Source organism: Amaranthus tricolor, chromosome 12 (genome assembly GCF_026212465.1).
Source record: "Amaranthus tricolor cultivar Red isolate AtriRed21 chromosome 12, ASM2621246v1, whole genome shotgun sequence".
NCBI classification, from domain to species: domain Eukaryota; kingdom Viridiplantae; phylum Streptophyta; class Magnoliopsida; order Caryophyllales; family Amaranthaceae; genus Amaranthus; species Amaranthus tricolor.
In genome coordinates, this window is record NC_080058.1 from 7888260 (window position 1) to 7905130 (window position 16871).

The 16871-nt window shown below is 36.1% G+C and overlaps 1 protein-coding gene and 1 pseudogene across 1 annotated transcript; both read left to right on the top strand.

The window, feature by feature from the left end:
• Nucleotides 1-1236: 1236 nt before the first annotated feature.
• LOC130797219 (uncharacterized) lies at nucleotides 1237-7421 on the top strand (annotated as a pseudogene).
• A 678-nt stretch (nucleotides 7422-8099) lies between these two features.
• On the top strand, nucleotides 8100-16661 carry LOC130828505 (uncharacterized). The gene is made up of 11 exons (XM_057694481.1): nucleotides 8100-8212; nucleotides 8330-8399; nucleotides 9786-9914; nucleotides 10018-10081; nucleotides 10195-10270; nucleotides 10713-10797; nucleotides 11132-11188; nucleotides 12533-12649; nucleotides 12738-12808; nucleotides 13219-13242; nucleotides 16277-16661. Exons 1-11 carry the CDS (start codon nucleotides 8100-8102, stop codon nucleotides 16659-16661), a joined length of 1191 nt encoding a protein of 396 aa, XP_057550464.1.
• The last annotated feature ends 210 nt before the right edge of the window (nucleotides 16662-16871 follow it).

A 16871-nucleotide genomic window follows, 5' to 3' on the forward strand; every position in this document is an offset into this window, starting at 1 on the left:
GCAACGGTGAAGTCGGATTTTCAGTTTAACAGTTTTAAGTTGTGTTTCTGGACAGATTATGTATGCTGTCCTGTTTTGTGTGTTTACCATGTTATAGTATGTGATGGATGTTCATGATGTGTGTGGTATTCTAGGTGTGGGTGTAATTGTATATGTGTGTTATGGATGATTTGAGGAAAATGTGTATGTGTGCTTATTTCCCGAATACGATTGAACCTTGTAGGAAGTCGATTCGTGACCGGGAATTGATTAAGACGCTTGTGAATTGGTTATCTTGCTTAAGGTATGTACACGCAGCGTGGTTCGCATTAGTCCGATGTATCATATAATAATGGTATACAAAAGTAAGGCATGGATATATAGTACGGATAATGTTATCTTTCGAATAAATAATTTTTATACATTGTTTTGATAAGCAGAGGTAGTATGACCTCACTAACCTTAAAGTGGACGTAGTATGACGTCAATTGGTGGAAATGAATTACTCGCGGTATATGGGGGCATTATGAGCCACCGCGGGGGTATGCATACTTAACCATAGGCACCGAAGTAAGGCGAGTGTCTATGGTAGAGACTTGCTTAAGGGTTAGCTCCCCCTAATGTATTGTCTCACTTATGGAGATTGGAGTGTACCGGCAGTATGGCTGGATAGTACAGCAGTATGGCTGACTAACCTTTATATGAAAATAATTATTCTTTATTAGCATGATCAAAGCGTACTTTTCTGCGAATTGACAGCTATTGAATTAAGTCTTTCTCTTGTTGTAATTAATTATTTGTTATGCGACGTTAGCTGACGTGTACTTTTGGTCTTAACGACCCTGCGATGATGTTGTTTCCTATCTGGGCAATGACTAGCAGTAAGTTAAGTTGCAGGTCTGGAGAGTGAGGATTGTCCCTTGGAGAAATAAACCGTTAGGATACAGAAGTCTTGATAAGAACTTCTAATAAAGTTTAAAGAATATTTGGTTTTATGAGGCGATTTTGTTCTCAAGTTGTAATAAGTTGATTTAATTTTTCGTTCTTATCCGCTGCTAAGAATTTCTTATATCTAGTAGTTCATAATAACACTAATAAAACTCGATCCGCAAGCTTCCCTTAATTTCAAATCCGTTTTTAACTGCCTTCTAACATCCTGGTTTGACTCGGACGATATACACTTGTTTTTAAAAGGTCATCTTCTCTTTTCGTACGATCCGAGTTATTCCGAGATGTTACACTTGTGACATTGTCATTATGGACATACCCGAGGATGTTAAGACCCCCATCATATTAGGGAGACCATGTCTTGTGACCACTAGTACCCTGATTGATGTAGCTAGGGGTAAGTTGGTTATGAGTGTGGGGGAGGAGAAAGTCGAATTTGCAATAAGGAACGTTTTGAGTGCCCCAGTCCCAAATGAATCTATGTACCTAATTGACATATCTGAAGATATACCTCTTGAGTCTAAATGGAACCATGAGGTCGATGCCCTACAGTCCTTTGTTGAAGGAACTAGGGGAGATAATGTAGAATTATTGGGATGGGAAGACCCTTTTAAGGGTGACTATATTGATGATCTTGAATTGTATAATGAGGTTATGCAAGCAAATGAAATTACGCAGATATTGGAAATGAGGAAAGAGAGTTCCACACCTCCTAAGGTAGAATTGAAAACTCTCCCTTCTAGTTTGAAATATGCTTTTTTTGGTGCTAACTCTACATATCCTATCATCGTCAATAGTAAACTCAATGGCGCTGATTTAGACCCCTTGGTCAAACTTGTTAGAAAACATAGAAAAGCCATTGGGTACACCATTGATAACATCAAGGGAATCAACCCTTCTATATGCACCCATAGGATAAACCTGGAGCCCGACGTCGCTCCTTCTATAGAGGGACAGAGGAGACTCAAGCCCAATATGAAGGAGGTAGTTAAGAAAGAGGTTTTGAAACTGTTGAATGCGGGGATCATCTACCCTATCTCCGATAGTACGTGGGTGTCCTCAGTGCAGGTTGTCCCTAAAAAGGGCGGTATGACTGTCATAGAAAATGATAAGAACGAACTGATACCCACAAGGACAGTCACAGGGTGGGCATGTGCATTGACTACAGAAAATGATAAGAATGAGGTGTCAGGTACGCCTGGCATTGATGATTCTTTCCCAGATGATCAGCTAATGAATCTCGCAGCTGTTGACGAGACTCCTTGGTTCGCCGATATAGAAAACTACCTAGCTAGTGGAGTGCTACCTACGGGTCTCTCCACTCACTATATCAAGAAGTTTTTCCATGATCTCCAGTATTACTATTGGGGCGACCCGCTTTTGTTCAAATCCTGTGTAGATGGCATGTTGTTCCGTTGCGTTTCTGAGGTTGAGGTACACTCTATCATACAACACTGTCATGACCTACCTTGCGGTGGACATGCAGTTGCATCTAAGACCTCCTCTAAGATTCTTCAATGTGGATTCTATTGGCCCACGCTCTTTCGAGATGTGCAGGCCTATGTTAAGACTTGTGATCGTTGCCAACGAGTTGGCAACTTACCTAAGGCCAACGCTATGCATATGGTCCCAATTTTAGTTGTTGATATTTTTGATGTATGGGGTATTGATATTCAGTGTCCTTACCCTTCATCCTTTGGAAACAAATATATTTAGGTTGTTGTTGATTATGTTTTCAAGTGGGTGGAGGCTGTAGCCACTAAGACTAATGATGGGCGAGTGTGACCAAGTTCTTTAAAAAGGTCATATTTCCACGTTTTGGTTGCCCCCGTATAGTCATAAGTGACAATGGGACCCACTTCATCGAGCATAAGTTTGAGTCACTTCTTAGGAAGTACGAGGTGCTACACAGATTTGCTTTACCTTATCACCCCCAGACTAGTGGTCAAGCTGAGGTGTCGAACAATTAACTTAAGATCATTCTTCAGAAAATCATACACAAATCCCGAAGGAACTGGTCTGACAAGCTTGATGACGCCCTTTGGGCTTATAGGACGGCTTTTAAGACCTTTATAGGGACCACACCTTTTCGACTCATCTATGGGAAGCGTTGTCACCTTCCCGTGGAGCTAGAGCACAAGGCCCATTGGGCCATTAAAACCCTCAACTTCGATCTCAAAGCCGCAGGTTGTAAAAGATTTCTTGACATTAATGAGCTTGATCAGATCCGTCTGGACGCCTACGAGAGTGCCTTGCTATACAAAGAGAAAACCAAAAGATGACACGATTAAAGGCTTATCAGACGTGAATTTAAAGTAGGTGACTTGGTGTTAGTTAATAACTTCCGACTGAAATTCTTTGCTGGAAATTTGAAATCTAAATGGTCAGGACCGTTTAAGGTGACCACATGGCCCCATTGAGGTTCAAGGGCCAACTAACACCTTCAAGGTGAGTGGTCACCGTGCTAAGCATCACTATCATGTTGAAGAGCCGATTAAGGTCTTAGATGTCCTATATATCGGACCTAACTAACTAGGTTGTGTCACGTTGAGCTACAGACGTTAAACAAGCCCTTTGCGGGAGGCAACCCGTATTCTTGTATATTCTACAATGTCTTTCTCTTTTATTTTATTTTACTTGTTCTTAGTTCTTTGTGCATTTTATTACTATATTCATTACTATGTCTTTTGTTTTGTTCAATTGAAAAAAAAAACAATTATAAAAAAAAGGTATATTATCAATGGTACCCCTGTATTATAGCAATTTATCAATGGTACCCACATTAATTCCAATGGTACCCCCAACTATATGCTAATTACAACCGTGACACTATTGTACTTTTTTCCGTTAAATGCCGTTAAATATCGAATTTGACCTAACCATGGTTAGTTTCTTCTTCTTCTTCCCTTTTCCCTCTCCTCTTCCTTCTCTCCTTCCATGGCTACTTCATCTCATCAGGTGAGATTTCACCATAAAACGATGTAGACTGTGTTAGAGATGGGAACAACAACAAGAGGGAGGGTGAATTGTTGTTGTTACAAGTTTAAGTGTTTTTGCCATGTTTTTGCGGAATTAGATAAAATAAATAAAACTTAAACTTAGAGCGAAATAATGAAAGAGACTACACGATTTTTACGTGGAAACCTTCTAGGCCTAAATAGAAGGAAAAACCACGACCCCACGGCATTTCTAAACTTTTCACTATGTTTAAGGCAACTCGTTACAATTAAATTAAACACCTTACTTCATTCGAAGCGTATCAACTAGGCCAACTTCTCCTTTCAATTGCTCCACTCAAAGCAACTCTCCTAGCTTCACTCAAAGCTAATCTCTTCTCTAGCTTCACTAGAAGCTTTCTAATTCTCCCCTAGACTCACCCAAGTCTAGTTACAATAACTCTCTCAAAAATCCTTATACAAGGATAAAATTCTCTAAAGATAAAATCAATGTGTTGCACAAGAAAATATTATAAATTAATTGGCAATTTTAGAACAAAATATTTCTTGTTGATTTTCCAAAAATAACGTATGAAATTAATTGCCCATACGAATGCATTATTTGAGGAACAGCCGAATCCTCTATTTATAGGATCAATTTCCCTAATAAAAAGGAGGTAACTACCCACTATTCCCTTATCCCAAATAATAAGGAAAATAATATGGATCTCAATTAGTAAGGTAAACCTACGGTTATTGCTTTAAATAAGCATACACTTAATTAAAACTAAGTCACGATTTTCCTAACAATAGCCACAGTTCCCTTTTACTAACAATAGAAAGGTCGGTTATTGTTCCCTTTTACTAATAATAGCAATGGTTCCCATTTACTAAAATTAGCTGCGGTTTCCTTTTCCAATAATAAACACGGTTACCTTTAACTAATTTTAGACACGGTTACCTTTTTACTAATATTAGGAACGGTTCCTCTTTACTAATTTTAGGGACGGGTACATTTAACTAATAATAGCTAAAGATCCCTATACTAATATCAGCTGCTGTTCCCATTACTATATTTAGCCAATTTAGTTATTCACTAAATATAGATCCGAAACAAAAGCCTAATAAAAAGGATTTTAGAAAATCATACGTTAAGTGGTTTAGAAAATATTTTGCCAATTAACTTAATAATTTATTAATGCAGCAAATTAATTTTAACTAATACATCAACTAAAAATTAGAAAATAATAATCAGAATTCCAACAGACGTATTATCTCCTGACTTCAGTATGGGAACAATGCACAGTCTCCAATTTCCAGCAACGTTAGATCATCAAACTTGGGAACATTAGACCTCCTGTCTACATTTGACATCCTAAGCGATATACCTTTTCTAACTTATTTGGATTCCTTTGACGAGTACATGTTCATAGACCAATACCTAGGTAACATCAACGATCTTAAACACGACCGGATATTGACCTGCAAACAATCTCTAAAATTATTCGTTTATACAAAGTGTAGTCATCATCAAAACCTAAGAGGTCCAACAAACGAGTTGTTCGAGTGCTTGAGAATGGCAAGATTACTCAATTTACCAATCCAAGATGGTAGAACTCGGCCGCATAGCCTTGGATTCCCCATATAGCTAGATTCTTTAAAAGTGTCAAACTCACCACCTCTTGTTATCGATCCGTCGAGATTGTTGAAGGATACATTGAACTTCGATAAGAGGTTTAGCAATTCAAGGTTCGTGAGGTTGGAAAATTCTGATGGAATGCTGCCTGTGAATTTGTTTTCACAGAGATCCAGCACATGAAGATTCTGTAATTGATTGATTTCAACTGGAATCTCACCACTGATTCTGTTACCCTTAAGGTATATAGCGGGTGGCAGGTTTGCAAGTTGGTTATATTGATGTTGGCTTGCGTTGTTCAGGGCATCTCTACTTTTTCCATTAGGAGGAGGAGAAGCAGAGAAAAAAGGGGAAAACAGATAAGGGTAAAGAGAAAAGAGCAACAATATAGCACAAAGTTGCTTCATTTTATGTGGGCAAAGTTTCATTAAGCTAAATTTACAGTTTTACAAGTGGGTTTCAGTGGGTTAGGGTTTCATAGTCAGCCATTAATGAGAAAGCTCAAAGCTTGATTAATGAAGGAAAAAAACAGAGGAAGATAGAGAAAGAAGAAAGTGGTAAAAGATTGGAGTAAGGAAGAAGAGAAGAGTATATATTAAGAGGGGGAATTAAGAAGGAAGACTTGGGGAGGAGTGGAGGAAACAACTGGTACTTTCTGCATATTCGGGTTGATCATTGTCGGGCTTGAGATGAAGCAGTCATGGAAGGAGAGCAGGAAGAGGAAAGGGAAAAGGGAAGAAGAAGAAACTAACCATGGTTAGGTCAAATTCGAGATTTAACGGGCATTTAACGGAAAGAAGTATAATAGTGTCACGGTTGTAATTAGCATATAGTTGGGGGTACCATTGGAATTAACGTGGGTACCATTGATAAATTGCTATAATACAGAGGTACCATTGATAATATCTTAAATTTTAAAATAAAAACTAAGAGAAGGGGTAGAGTAAAAAAGGTAGAAAGGAGAAAATAGACAAGCAACGAGAAGCCATACTTACATTTGGCATTCGTGTAAGGTTTTAAGGCTTACAAAGAACATGAGGTTGCAAACTCAGTCTGTTGATGATAATGATTTAAAGGATTTCGCTGATTGGATTTTAAAGGTTGGTGATGGCATACTAGGGGAACCTAATGATGGAGAAGCCATTATTGATATTCTTGATGAATTTCTCATTAAGGATGTTGTAGATCCTATTGGTGCCATAGTTGAAAGTACATATCCATCCATACAGGAGAACTTAAGTGACACAAACTTTTTTCAAGAAAGGGCCATACTTTGTCCTACAAATGATATTGTTGGAAAAGTGAATGAATATGTTCTTTCATTGTTACCTGGGGACAAAAATGTTTACTTAAGTTCTGCTTCTATAAGTAAAGCAGATGGATGTTTTGAGTCTAATGCTGATGCTTTTTCTGTAGAGTACTTAAATAGTATTAAGTGCTCTGGCCTTCCAAATCATGAGCTGAAATTGAAGATTGGTGCTCCTGTTATGATGCTTAGAAACATTGATCAAACAGCTGGATTGTGTAATGGCACACGATTGGTAGTCAACCAGCTTGGAGATCACATTGTCGAGGCAACTATTCTTACGGGATGCAATAAAGGAGAAAAGGTTTTCATACCAAGAATAACATTAACTCCAACAGATACCACATAGCTTCCAATTAGACTTCAAAGAAGACAATTTCCTTTGATGCTTTGTTTTGCGATGACTATTAATAAAAGTCAAGGACTATCATTGAGTCATGTTGGATTGTTTTTGCCTAAACCTGTATTCAGTCATGGACAACTTTATGTTGCCGTATCAAGAGTGAGAAGTAAGAAAGGACTTAAAATTCTTATTGTTGACAAAGATAATCAAACAACTACGTCGTCGTCGTCTACTGACAATGTGGTATATAAAGAAGTATTTCAAAACTTATGAGGCAAAAAATTACGCGTTTATATTCTTTAAGTAATTTCCTTTTGATAGTTTTATTATTAATATAACTAATCAATATATATATTGCAGGGTGTTTCATACAAGTTAGTCACAAGGTGATCTATATTGAAGTTATGAAGTCATTTTTATGATAAAAATTTTGATTTAGTTGTAATTATTTAATTATTGTATTACCATTTATTATTTTCCTAATATTATTGAACAAAAATTTTAGATATTCAATAATATATATATATATATATATATATATATATATATATATATATATATAATATTTAAAATACTAACTAATAACCTTTACAAAAATTATAATACAAGTATAAAATTAACTCAAATTTTTTTTTAATCTCCGTGCATGGCACGGGTATCTATCTAGTTGCTTCAATATAGGGGTACCATTGATAATATCCCTAAATTTTAAAATAAAAACTAAGAGAAGGGGTAGAGTAAAAAAAGTAGAAGGGAGAAAGTAGACAAGCAATGAGGAAATTGTTTTGTTTTCTCATTAATGAGATAAATTAATTTAGTAAATATTTTAACACAAAATTTAATATGGTGAAAAGGAAAAGTGTAGAGAAGGTGAGAAAATGTTTTTTTAGTGCTCTCACAGTAACCTAAACCTGTTGCGAATTCTCCTGAACACTTGCATTATAATTGGCCATGTCGAACCACAACCTGAAGCTCGATATGGCCAATCTGGAACTTGCTAAGCAGTACTTAGTCTCTGCTTTTCTCTCTTTGGAACCTTCAGATTGTTTAATTTCCTTTGAAAGGTAAAAACGTAGAAATATAATTCCCATTTTTACCATATTTCTCAAATATGCTGCATCAAATATATTTCCTTCTCGTTTCTTAGTTCTAGATTAAACAGTCCCTCGCTTTTTGTGCAGAAAGTGTGGGTGTGGCTTTATTTCGAAGGATGTGCAAGAATTTATTTGGACATATTGCATTAACAATAGTGTAAGCTATCATTCAATATGATATATGTTTTTTGGGGCAAAGGGTAGGTTGAGTGAAGGGGAGGGGTATGGAGAATCGAACCCAGATGAGAAGACATGATCTCCCCTTTGATATTGATTTGATTAGATTTTGATTGGTTGACATTATTGTATTTTGTAAATGACCCAAGTTACAATTTCCTTACTGTGATTGAGATAGTTTTGAATCAATAGTTGTTTTTGAAACATATGTGAAATGCTAATGTCTGCATTTTTTTGGGTTCTTTTCTGAGATGATAGTTAATTTGTTTTGCTAGTATTATACTTTATGATTTATTTCAGTAGACGGAACATTGCAGAATAATGGGTTAATGGGTTTTGTTTAATTTTGTTATTATTGCAAAAGGTTCACAATTAGTTCTATTCTACATATTCCTGTGAATATGCTCTCTAATTTGCCATTTTATTGAAAAAGGTGAAGATCTTTTGTTGATATGCATTTGTTCAGTTAGAAATGCTCTATATCATGCACTATCTTTGGCCCAAAAAGAAAGGAATAAAAACCAGTGATTTGTATCGACAATGTTTGCATGAGGTGATGAGGGTAATAATGGAAGTGGCAAAACCAAAACTTGGTTCAAAAGTTGAGGGGGGCAAAGGTTTGAAATTTGGACTTTCAAAATTGTGTTAAAAAAAAGAGGGGCAAAGGTTTGAAAACTTGATCTCTTAGCTATAAAAATATTAGTGTGACCACTTATCCAACCATTATTATATTTTTTGAAGTTGTCATTATATATGTTATATAAGGGGAAAAAGTTCATGGCGCCATGGCGACAAAGCCCCCTCTCGCCCCTTAAAATTTTCAACAATGGGCCTTCTTTTCTTCCCTTTACAATTGTAGATGATTTGAGTAGTAGACTAGGCGGAACATCTGTCCACAATATGTGGAGGGTTTCCCTTGGAGGATATTTTGATGTATCCCCAGTACGCTGGCTTCCGACTGCCTTCTGCAGGACTTTTTTTCCTTTACCACCAAGTTTATCCCTGCAACAATGGAGGTAGCTCGTACACTAAGTCACTACTACACTCAAAGAAGGAAGAGAAATTGTGTAGTAACAAGAAATAAATGTAGTAATTGACAAGAGAGAGAAATGATGCGTTGAGGGTATACTCCTTGGGCGTGGCCTCAAATGAATATTTTTCTCAGCAGACCTTGTAAGGTCCCGGTTTTTTTTCTCTGTATGCTAAATTTGATGGAGAAATGTCTATTTTTCCCTTCCTTTACTTCTGAATTCATCTTGTGATTGTGGGCCTTTCCTTCTCTTGGAGCTCTAATCGAGCTCAGGTCGTTCTAGCTATAAGAGTTTGTTGCTAAATCAGAATCCATGACTGCTTGCGCTTATTGCAGGATTATAACTATTATGCACCTTACTTGAAAAATTTGCTGAAGAAGCTCATTAAAGAAGTGGAATCTTCTGGTGGAAATGTCTTGGATGAATTTTATGAGCGATATGCTGACTACATGGCTTCTCTAACGGTCAGTTCTGGTTAGGGGTCATTACTTCTGTGTGGTTTTGAAAATTTTGTATTCTTATTTACCATGTGCACTGTGTTTTTTTTGTATGAATTTTGAAATTCAGGAAGATGCACCAGCTAATGGAAGTTCATGGATTGTGAAACGCGTATCGTTTCTTTTTAACGATGGTAAGAACTATTGACTATTAGTTGATTTGAATTGATAGGCATTTAGCATGGAGGTTTTTTTGTGGATTCTAAGTTTTTCTAAGATTTTTTTCCTTTGGTAATTTGTTATCAAGTGCCTAGTCATTGGGGTCAAATGCAGATGGTTGTACCATTGCAATGTTCTCTCAATATGCTTCAAGGGGACACTGGGTAAGTTTTTCAGTTCTTTTGGAGTTTTCCCACTATTATGTTTGTCAATCTTAAATATGAGCAAATTGGTAACCCTTTGAGAGGTGTTGTAGTGATGATTCTTCTTAATCTCACAACTATATGTGTACCATGGTTAGATCAAGCATTTCTTGTAAAGACATTTATGTCGAACTAAATATTAAATGATCCTTTTTGGTTGTAATGGTAGTAATGTATGATTCTATTAGCCATGTTTTATCATGAATTGCAAAATATTACTGCAGATTTGTGAGTGGCTATATATGGAGTATTGTATATAGCTTGTGGTGTTTCATGTTTGTTCTTGTTGGTGGATTTGATCTAGTTGGTCCCACACAAAAAATTTCGGGTTTCTGTTGGTGTTATAATTTACTTAATTCATTTTTCATGTCTAGTTAAGCTAATTGTGTTATGATGTGTGTAGGTGTGCTCTTTGGCCTTCTAGTCTTTTTCTGTCAGAGTTTATTCTTTCATACCCTGAAGTTTTTACGAAGAAGTCATGTTTTGAGGTGAAGTATTAGCCATGAAATTTCTTTGGATAGATTCATATGTTGAACAGTATAAGAAATTCTGTTGGGTCTAGTGAAAGAACTTGGTGATTTCAGTCAGGAAATCAAGTTGCAATTAGTAGCACTAGTCGCTCAATTTTTTCCATATGCCTTTTCCATTATCTATCTTCTATACTTGACCCATTGAAACTGTTGTCAATCAAGTAAATAAAATTGACTTGTTCAGTGTAGTAATTTGTTAATTCTGTTATTCTAGTACTTTATGTGCTAATATGGACTGTCTGACACTGTTGGTTATAATGATTCTACTCTTTCATGTGCTGAATTTAAACAGGTTGGCTCTGGTGTAGGTCTGCTTGGCGTTTGCCTTAATCATGTCAAAGCTTCTCAGGTTTGTTTTACTATACATTCCTTCATAATATGACAACGTATTTATATGACTCTTCACTCATTGGTGATTTATGTTTGTTTTATATTTGACATTGTACAAGGTACACTCATTTATTTCAACCCCTATTCTTCTCTGACAAAAAGTGGCTAATTATTTTTCTGGATTTAATGTTTTTCAACACTTTTTATTTCTTAGGGCTAGAACAGAGTTGCCATTCAATGTTCATTGTTGTGTTAAGAATGAATTCCTCAATTTTCAATTATGGAGCTCTATTTTCTTGCCCAAATTGATGAATTCTTGAAAACATATCTATAACAAAAATACAAAACATTTATCTCTTGAAATAAATTGTAGAGCATTGAATGTCTCCCTTAATATATCCTATATCTTTTAGCATCTCAGTGTCATTTACTCTTCTTGCCTTCACATGCCTTACATATGTCGATTATTTGTACATTCACAAAATTCTATTGTTTTTATCTCTTATCTTTCGCTTACATTTTGTTTGGATAAGAGGAAATGGAAAAAAGGAAGGAAGGGAAGGGCTAGGGTTCAGGTTCCTTTGAATTAAGGTTGGGATATGGGAAGTGTGGGAGAGGAAGTATCCATTTTTTCTAGGGTAATGAATACCACCTGTCAATGGTGGGGAGATTGGAGGGAAAATTTAGCTCTATCTTTCCCTCCATTTTCCTCTTTTCCTCCTCTTTTGCTCATGTCTATATTATTATCCAAACAGTGTTATTTACCTCATTTCTCAAGGTTTTGAGTAGCTCCTCTGTTTCATCATCAGCCTGCTTTATGTTTTTGTAATGTAGGTTGTGCATTCATAGGGGTGTTTGTATGACAAATGGAAATGTAATGGAAAAGGAATGCATAAAGAGAGATATGAATGATGTTGAATGTTATTATTTGTTTTGTGTAAAGAGATGTAACTTGTAAGAGAATGTGAAGATAGAGAGTATCAGAGAAAGGAATTGATTTCTAATGAGAAATGAGCGGTAGCAATTTGGAGGTATCCATTACTCTTATGAAAGGGATTGGGTTAACCCAATCGCATAGCATACACTAGATAATGGAATGAGTTATGTGAATCCTTTATCCTTTATTTAAACCTAAAAAGCTCATACCAAATAGGCAAATACCCCCTTAAAGTCTTGTCAATATGTTAGTGCTGCAGCCTCTTCTTCGTGTTCATTTTGAAGGATAGCTTATTGGTAATGTGGACCTTCTTTTTCCTTGGATGTTGATCCTTTCTAGATGTGCTAATTCTTATCTCAAAGCTTTTCCAAAAGAGAACTGCACTTTGATCGACTTCTTGAGTCTCGACTTTGTATTTTGATGCAGGTCATTTTGACTGATGGTGATGCATCGAGTTTAGAAAATTTAAAGCTTAATTTGGAGATGAATAAGATTGAAAATTTAGATGTGTCTTTAGACAAAAGTGATTGTAGCTTATGTACGGTAAGTTTTGACTTATGAGGAACTTTATGAAACTCTTATGTGAATGCATATTCGTAATGCCTTATGTTTAATGGTTCATTTGATGTAGGTACAATGCATTCCTCTGTCATGGGAATCTGCAGAAGAGAGTGAGCTTTGGCAATTCCAGCCTGATATTGTGTAAGAAAAATTTTCATTAGTTTTCCATTATTCTATTGGTATATTCTTCTATATAATATTGGTTCTTCAATCTAGTGTCTTGTATGTTTTTTATGTTGTCTTTCTTGTGGCTTTTCTAGTCAATGCCACTTCAAAAAGTTTTAATGTTACTCTCACTACTCAATTACTAGTTTTTTTTGTCGATATTGTGATTTGCTTTCAAAATCAAATTCGTTTAATTGAGTGACCTATTTGGATAGTTTTGCTGCTGTGTGTAAATAGTTTTCAAACGTTATCCTTGCATTGTTTTATACTCCAACATTTGAGTATCATTTGCATTTTGTTCGGCTACACTTGACGGATTATCCTCATATTTGTGGACTTAGCTATAAAAAGCGCGAGGGACACTAAACTGCATGGGGCTATGCTAGTCTAGGTGCGGGTGTGTTGGGAAAAACGTGCACGCCAAGAGATGTAATTTTTTTGGATTTTTGTATTCTATGCCTCTGCCTAGGCGCACCTCATGCACCTCCCCGTCTTTCTTTGCATCTTGTGCACCCAGCCTAGACATGATTGCTGTGTTCTTTCAGGGGTTATTACTCCTTGGTGTTTGTTTTCCGTCTGGTATCACTGATTAGTGAGTAAAAAACCTAGTAGTGAATGCTGTGTTTTTCAGGCGTTATCATCTGCGAAACACGGACATGGCAGTCAACTCGCGTGTCGGACACGTGTCGGACACGGACACGCGAAAATCCGTGTCCGACACGCCAAATGAAGTGTCCAATATTTTAATATTTTTTCGGACACGTAGACACGGCAAGGACACGGCACGGACACGCGACGGACACGGCAAGGGACACGTGTGTTATTTAAAAAAAAATAAAAAAAATAAAAAAAATAAAAAATTGAAAACTGAGTACTACAGCAGGCAGAAGGTTCTCGAATTCCATTTCCCTCTCAATTGCAATTCCCTCTCTTGCTCTCAACCTCTTCCTCCACCTCCACCGCGCCACCGCCACCGACAGCTGCTCCTCCATCACAGACAAACACTCGAAGTCGGTGCTGCAACTGCTGCTGACTAATTTCACTGTGGGTTGTTTGAATCCAATCAAAGAATCCCTAAAAATCAATGGAACCTTGGAGAAGGATTCAAGGCATTGTCGAATAGGAAGGAGAATTGAAGAGGAATCAGAAGAAATTTCTTGTTCTGCTGACATTGCGACTCGTGAAAGACTTGATATTACTGCAGTGGGCTAAAATGGCGTCGAATTAGCGGGAAGATCGCCAATTTGTTGAAATTCTGACACCAACAGGGCTCAACTTCGACTTATAGTATCATTCTAGAAATAAGCTAATCTCTCAGATTCTAGTTATTATTGATATATTTTGATGTCTTTTAAGTTAAAATTGATTTCTTTTAGTTTTAATTGGTAATTTAATTGATCATTTTTAATTGATCATTTTAAGGCGTTAATTCAATTTTTTAATGTGAAAATAGAAAGCTTTAAGAAAAATTACTTTTAGATTAAAATTAAAAATTTTTATTAATTTATTCTACAAAATAATAACTGATCATTTAATTAATTACTTTATATATAATTGATCATTTTAAAATTTGATTTGATAACTCTAACGTCGAAATTAAAGACTTTAAAATAAAATAAAATATCTTTAATTTGATATATTTATTATATTACCATTTTCGTGTCCCCGTGTCCGCCATTTTTAAGTTGGCGTTTTCCCGTACCCGTGTCGTGTCCGTGTCCGTGTCCGTGTCCGTTTTAGTGCAACCTTGGTTATCATTCCTTGGTTTTTTTTTTTTTTTTTTTTTTTTCTGGGGGTTTTTAATAGTGGGAGGAAACTAATACTTGATTTAAGATCCTCAGAGTAAGCATATAATACGCCTTTTAAGGCTTGGAAATTTATATCCTTCTACATGTTATTTGAAAGCTAACCCAACTTTATAAGGTAAAGGAGTTCACCAATTCTCCGCCTTAACATAATTAAGCAAGCAACAAAATTCTTATAGGAGTATGAATTAAGGATAATTATGATAACATAGAATACATCAACTAATGGAATTCGTAACCTACATTTATGTTTTCCTGTGGACGAATCTATGTTTACTCTGTATAATGGTAAAAATTTTAATGTGATATGTGTGGCTCATAACCTCGATTTTAGCTTGATGGTGTGGTCTATTTGTGCTTGGAATAAATGGGCTTATGAAGGATCTTTTGAAGCTCAAGATCAAAATGTTACGGTACCGTCATTCGACCCCTCGAGCACATTGGCTCGACCTGCTGAAGGTAGCTCGACCAGTCGAGCAGTTTCGCTCGACCCAAGCTTCCAGTCGAACAGACTACAGGGCTTCAAGTGCAGCTTCTGTTTTTTGGCTTTTGTTTGCACGTGTTTTTCCTTTCTGTTCTTTCACACTTATGAACCTTATAAATACACATTGTAAACATCTTTTGTTGTGGTATCAAGTGAGAGAAACACATTGTAATCCTCTTGTAAGTGAGAGTGATCTAGTTAGAGAGAGAGCCATAAATTAGGGTTCTTGAGTGAAATTGGGGGTTTTCAATTTACTCTTGTAATCTCTATAATTTTTCATTCTCCATTGTTAGAATTGATTAGTGTGTGTATTCAAGAACTCTAATCAATACAATTGTTTTCATTCGTTGGGTGGGTTTTATAGTCTAATATCAATTTGATATTAGGATTTTACCACCTTCCAATTCTTGGTGTGTTTGATTGTTTTCTTTTAAATTTTGCAATCTTTATCATTCATTGTAGTTAGAATCTTCATTGGAAGAGCATTTGCTCTATCATAATGGGTCAGAGATAAAAGCAGGCAGCCAGTTACATCTTCTTCTGGTTAGCTATTTAACAATCTCGGGTCTCATTGGAGGCAAACGTCTGTAATCATTATTGAGTGCAGGCATAAGTGGTGCTGGTGCCAAGTTAGAGTAACTGGATGATTAGGCTTTAGTAGTATGGGGCTGGTGCCAAGTTTGAGTAACTGGATGATTACGCTTTAGTAGTATGGGAAATGGATGCATCCAACCATGGACTAGACTGGATAGGCAGCTCGACGCTCGAGCATGGACCTTTTTGAATATTAAAGAATGGTTATTGCTTGTAGAATGGTCATTTACTAATTTATTATCTCTTATAAGTTGTTTCCCAAACGTTTAGTTTTCCTAGCTTTTCTATGAAGGATCTTCTTGCTCTTTGCTTCTACTTATTTCTCCCATAAGTTGCTTAAGCGAGGTTAAAACAAATTTTAAAGAACGAGTATTTTACTCGAAAGTATGACCTTTTCTTAGGAATAACTCTCTAATAGAAAGAACATTATTTTCTTTTTTCGATAACCTCTCTGTTATTACAAAGGTTAGGTAGTACATCTGACTTAATGGCATCGGCATAATAAAATGATGAGTGCTTGATGTTACTAGAATCTGTGATCTAATTTTTGTTGTTTACTTGCCCCTCATGCCTGCCACATCTTGTTAAAGTTCTTTTGATTCTTCTTACTCGAAGAAAACCCATCAGCAGCAAACCGAACAGCAATAGAGATACTGATAGAAAAGAAGATTGCTCCGACGTTGATTCTACAGAGTCCAGTAAAGCGAAACTAGAGTCTTCGAATTTGAAATCCTTGCTTGAACAAATGGCGACGGGTCCTGTCGCACTTATCGCCTCAGTGATAAGAAACATTGATACTTTCAACTGCTTTCGAAAGTTATGTTCTCAAAATAATCTCGATATCAGAGATATTACTAGATCGATTTGGCCTTTTAACTTACTACCTTACATGGATTCATATAGAAGATCAGATGTGCACTTGTTTCTGCAGTCTTATAGCAAGTGAACTAGTGAAAGTTTTTTCTTTAATGAATTATTAGATGTTAAACAAGTTTTCTGGATGATCTTTAATCCAGACTTGGCTCAACACTTGAAATTTGTTTGTCTATCTGATATATCGTTATTGTTTAGGATCACTTATTCAGGAAATATTGTTGCCCAAATGTTGATCGATTTTTGCAGGTTGATTTCTAAGAAAAGAAAAATAATTAAAAAT

Bases quoted from the DNA above. Each gene is read 5' to 3' on its own strand.
- LOC130828505 (XM_057694481.1), top strand. From the start codon at position 8,100: ATGTCGAACCACAACCTGAAGCTCGATATGGCCAATCTGGAACTTGCT. The intron at 8,400-9,785 runs GTAAGCTATCAT...CGCTTATTGCAG, and splicing joins CATATTGCATTAACAATAGT to GATTATAACTATTATGCACC. The intron at 10,798-11,131 runs GTGAAGTATTAG...GAATTTAAACAG, and splicing joins CGAAGAAGTCATGTTTTGAG to GTTGGCTCTGGTGTAGGTCT.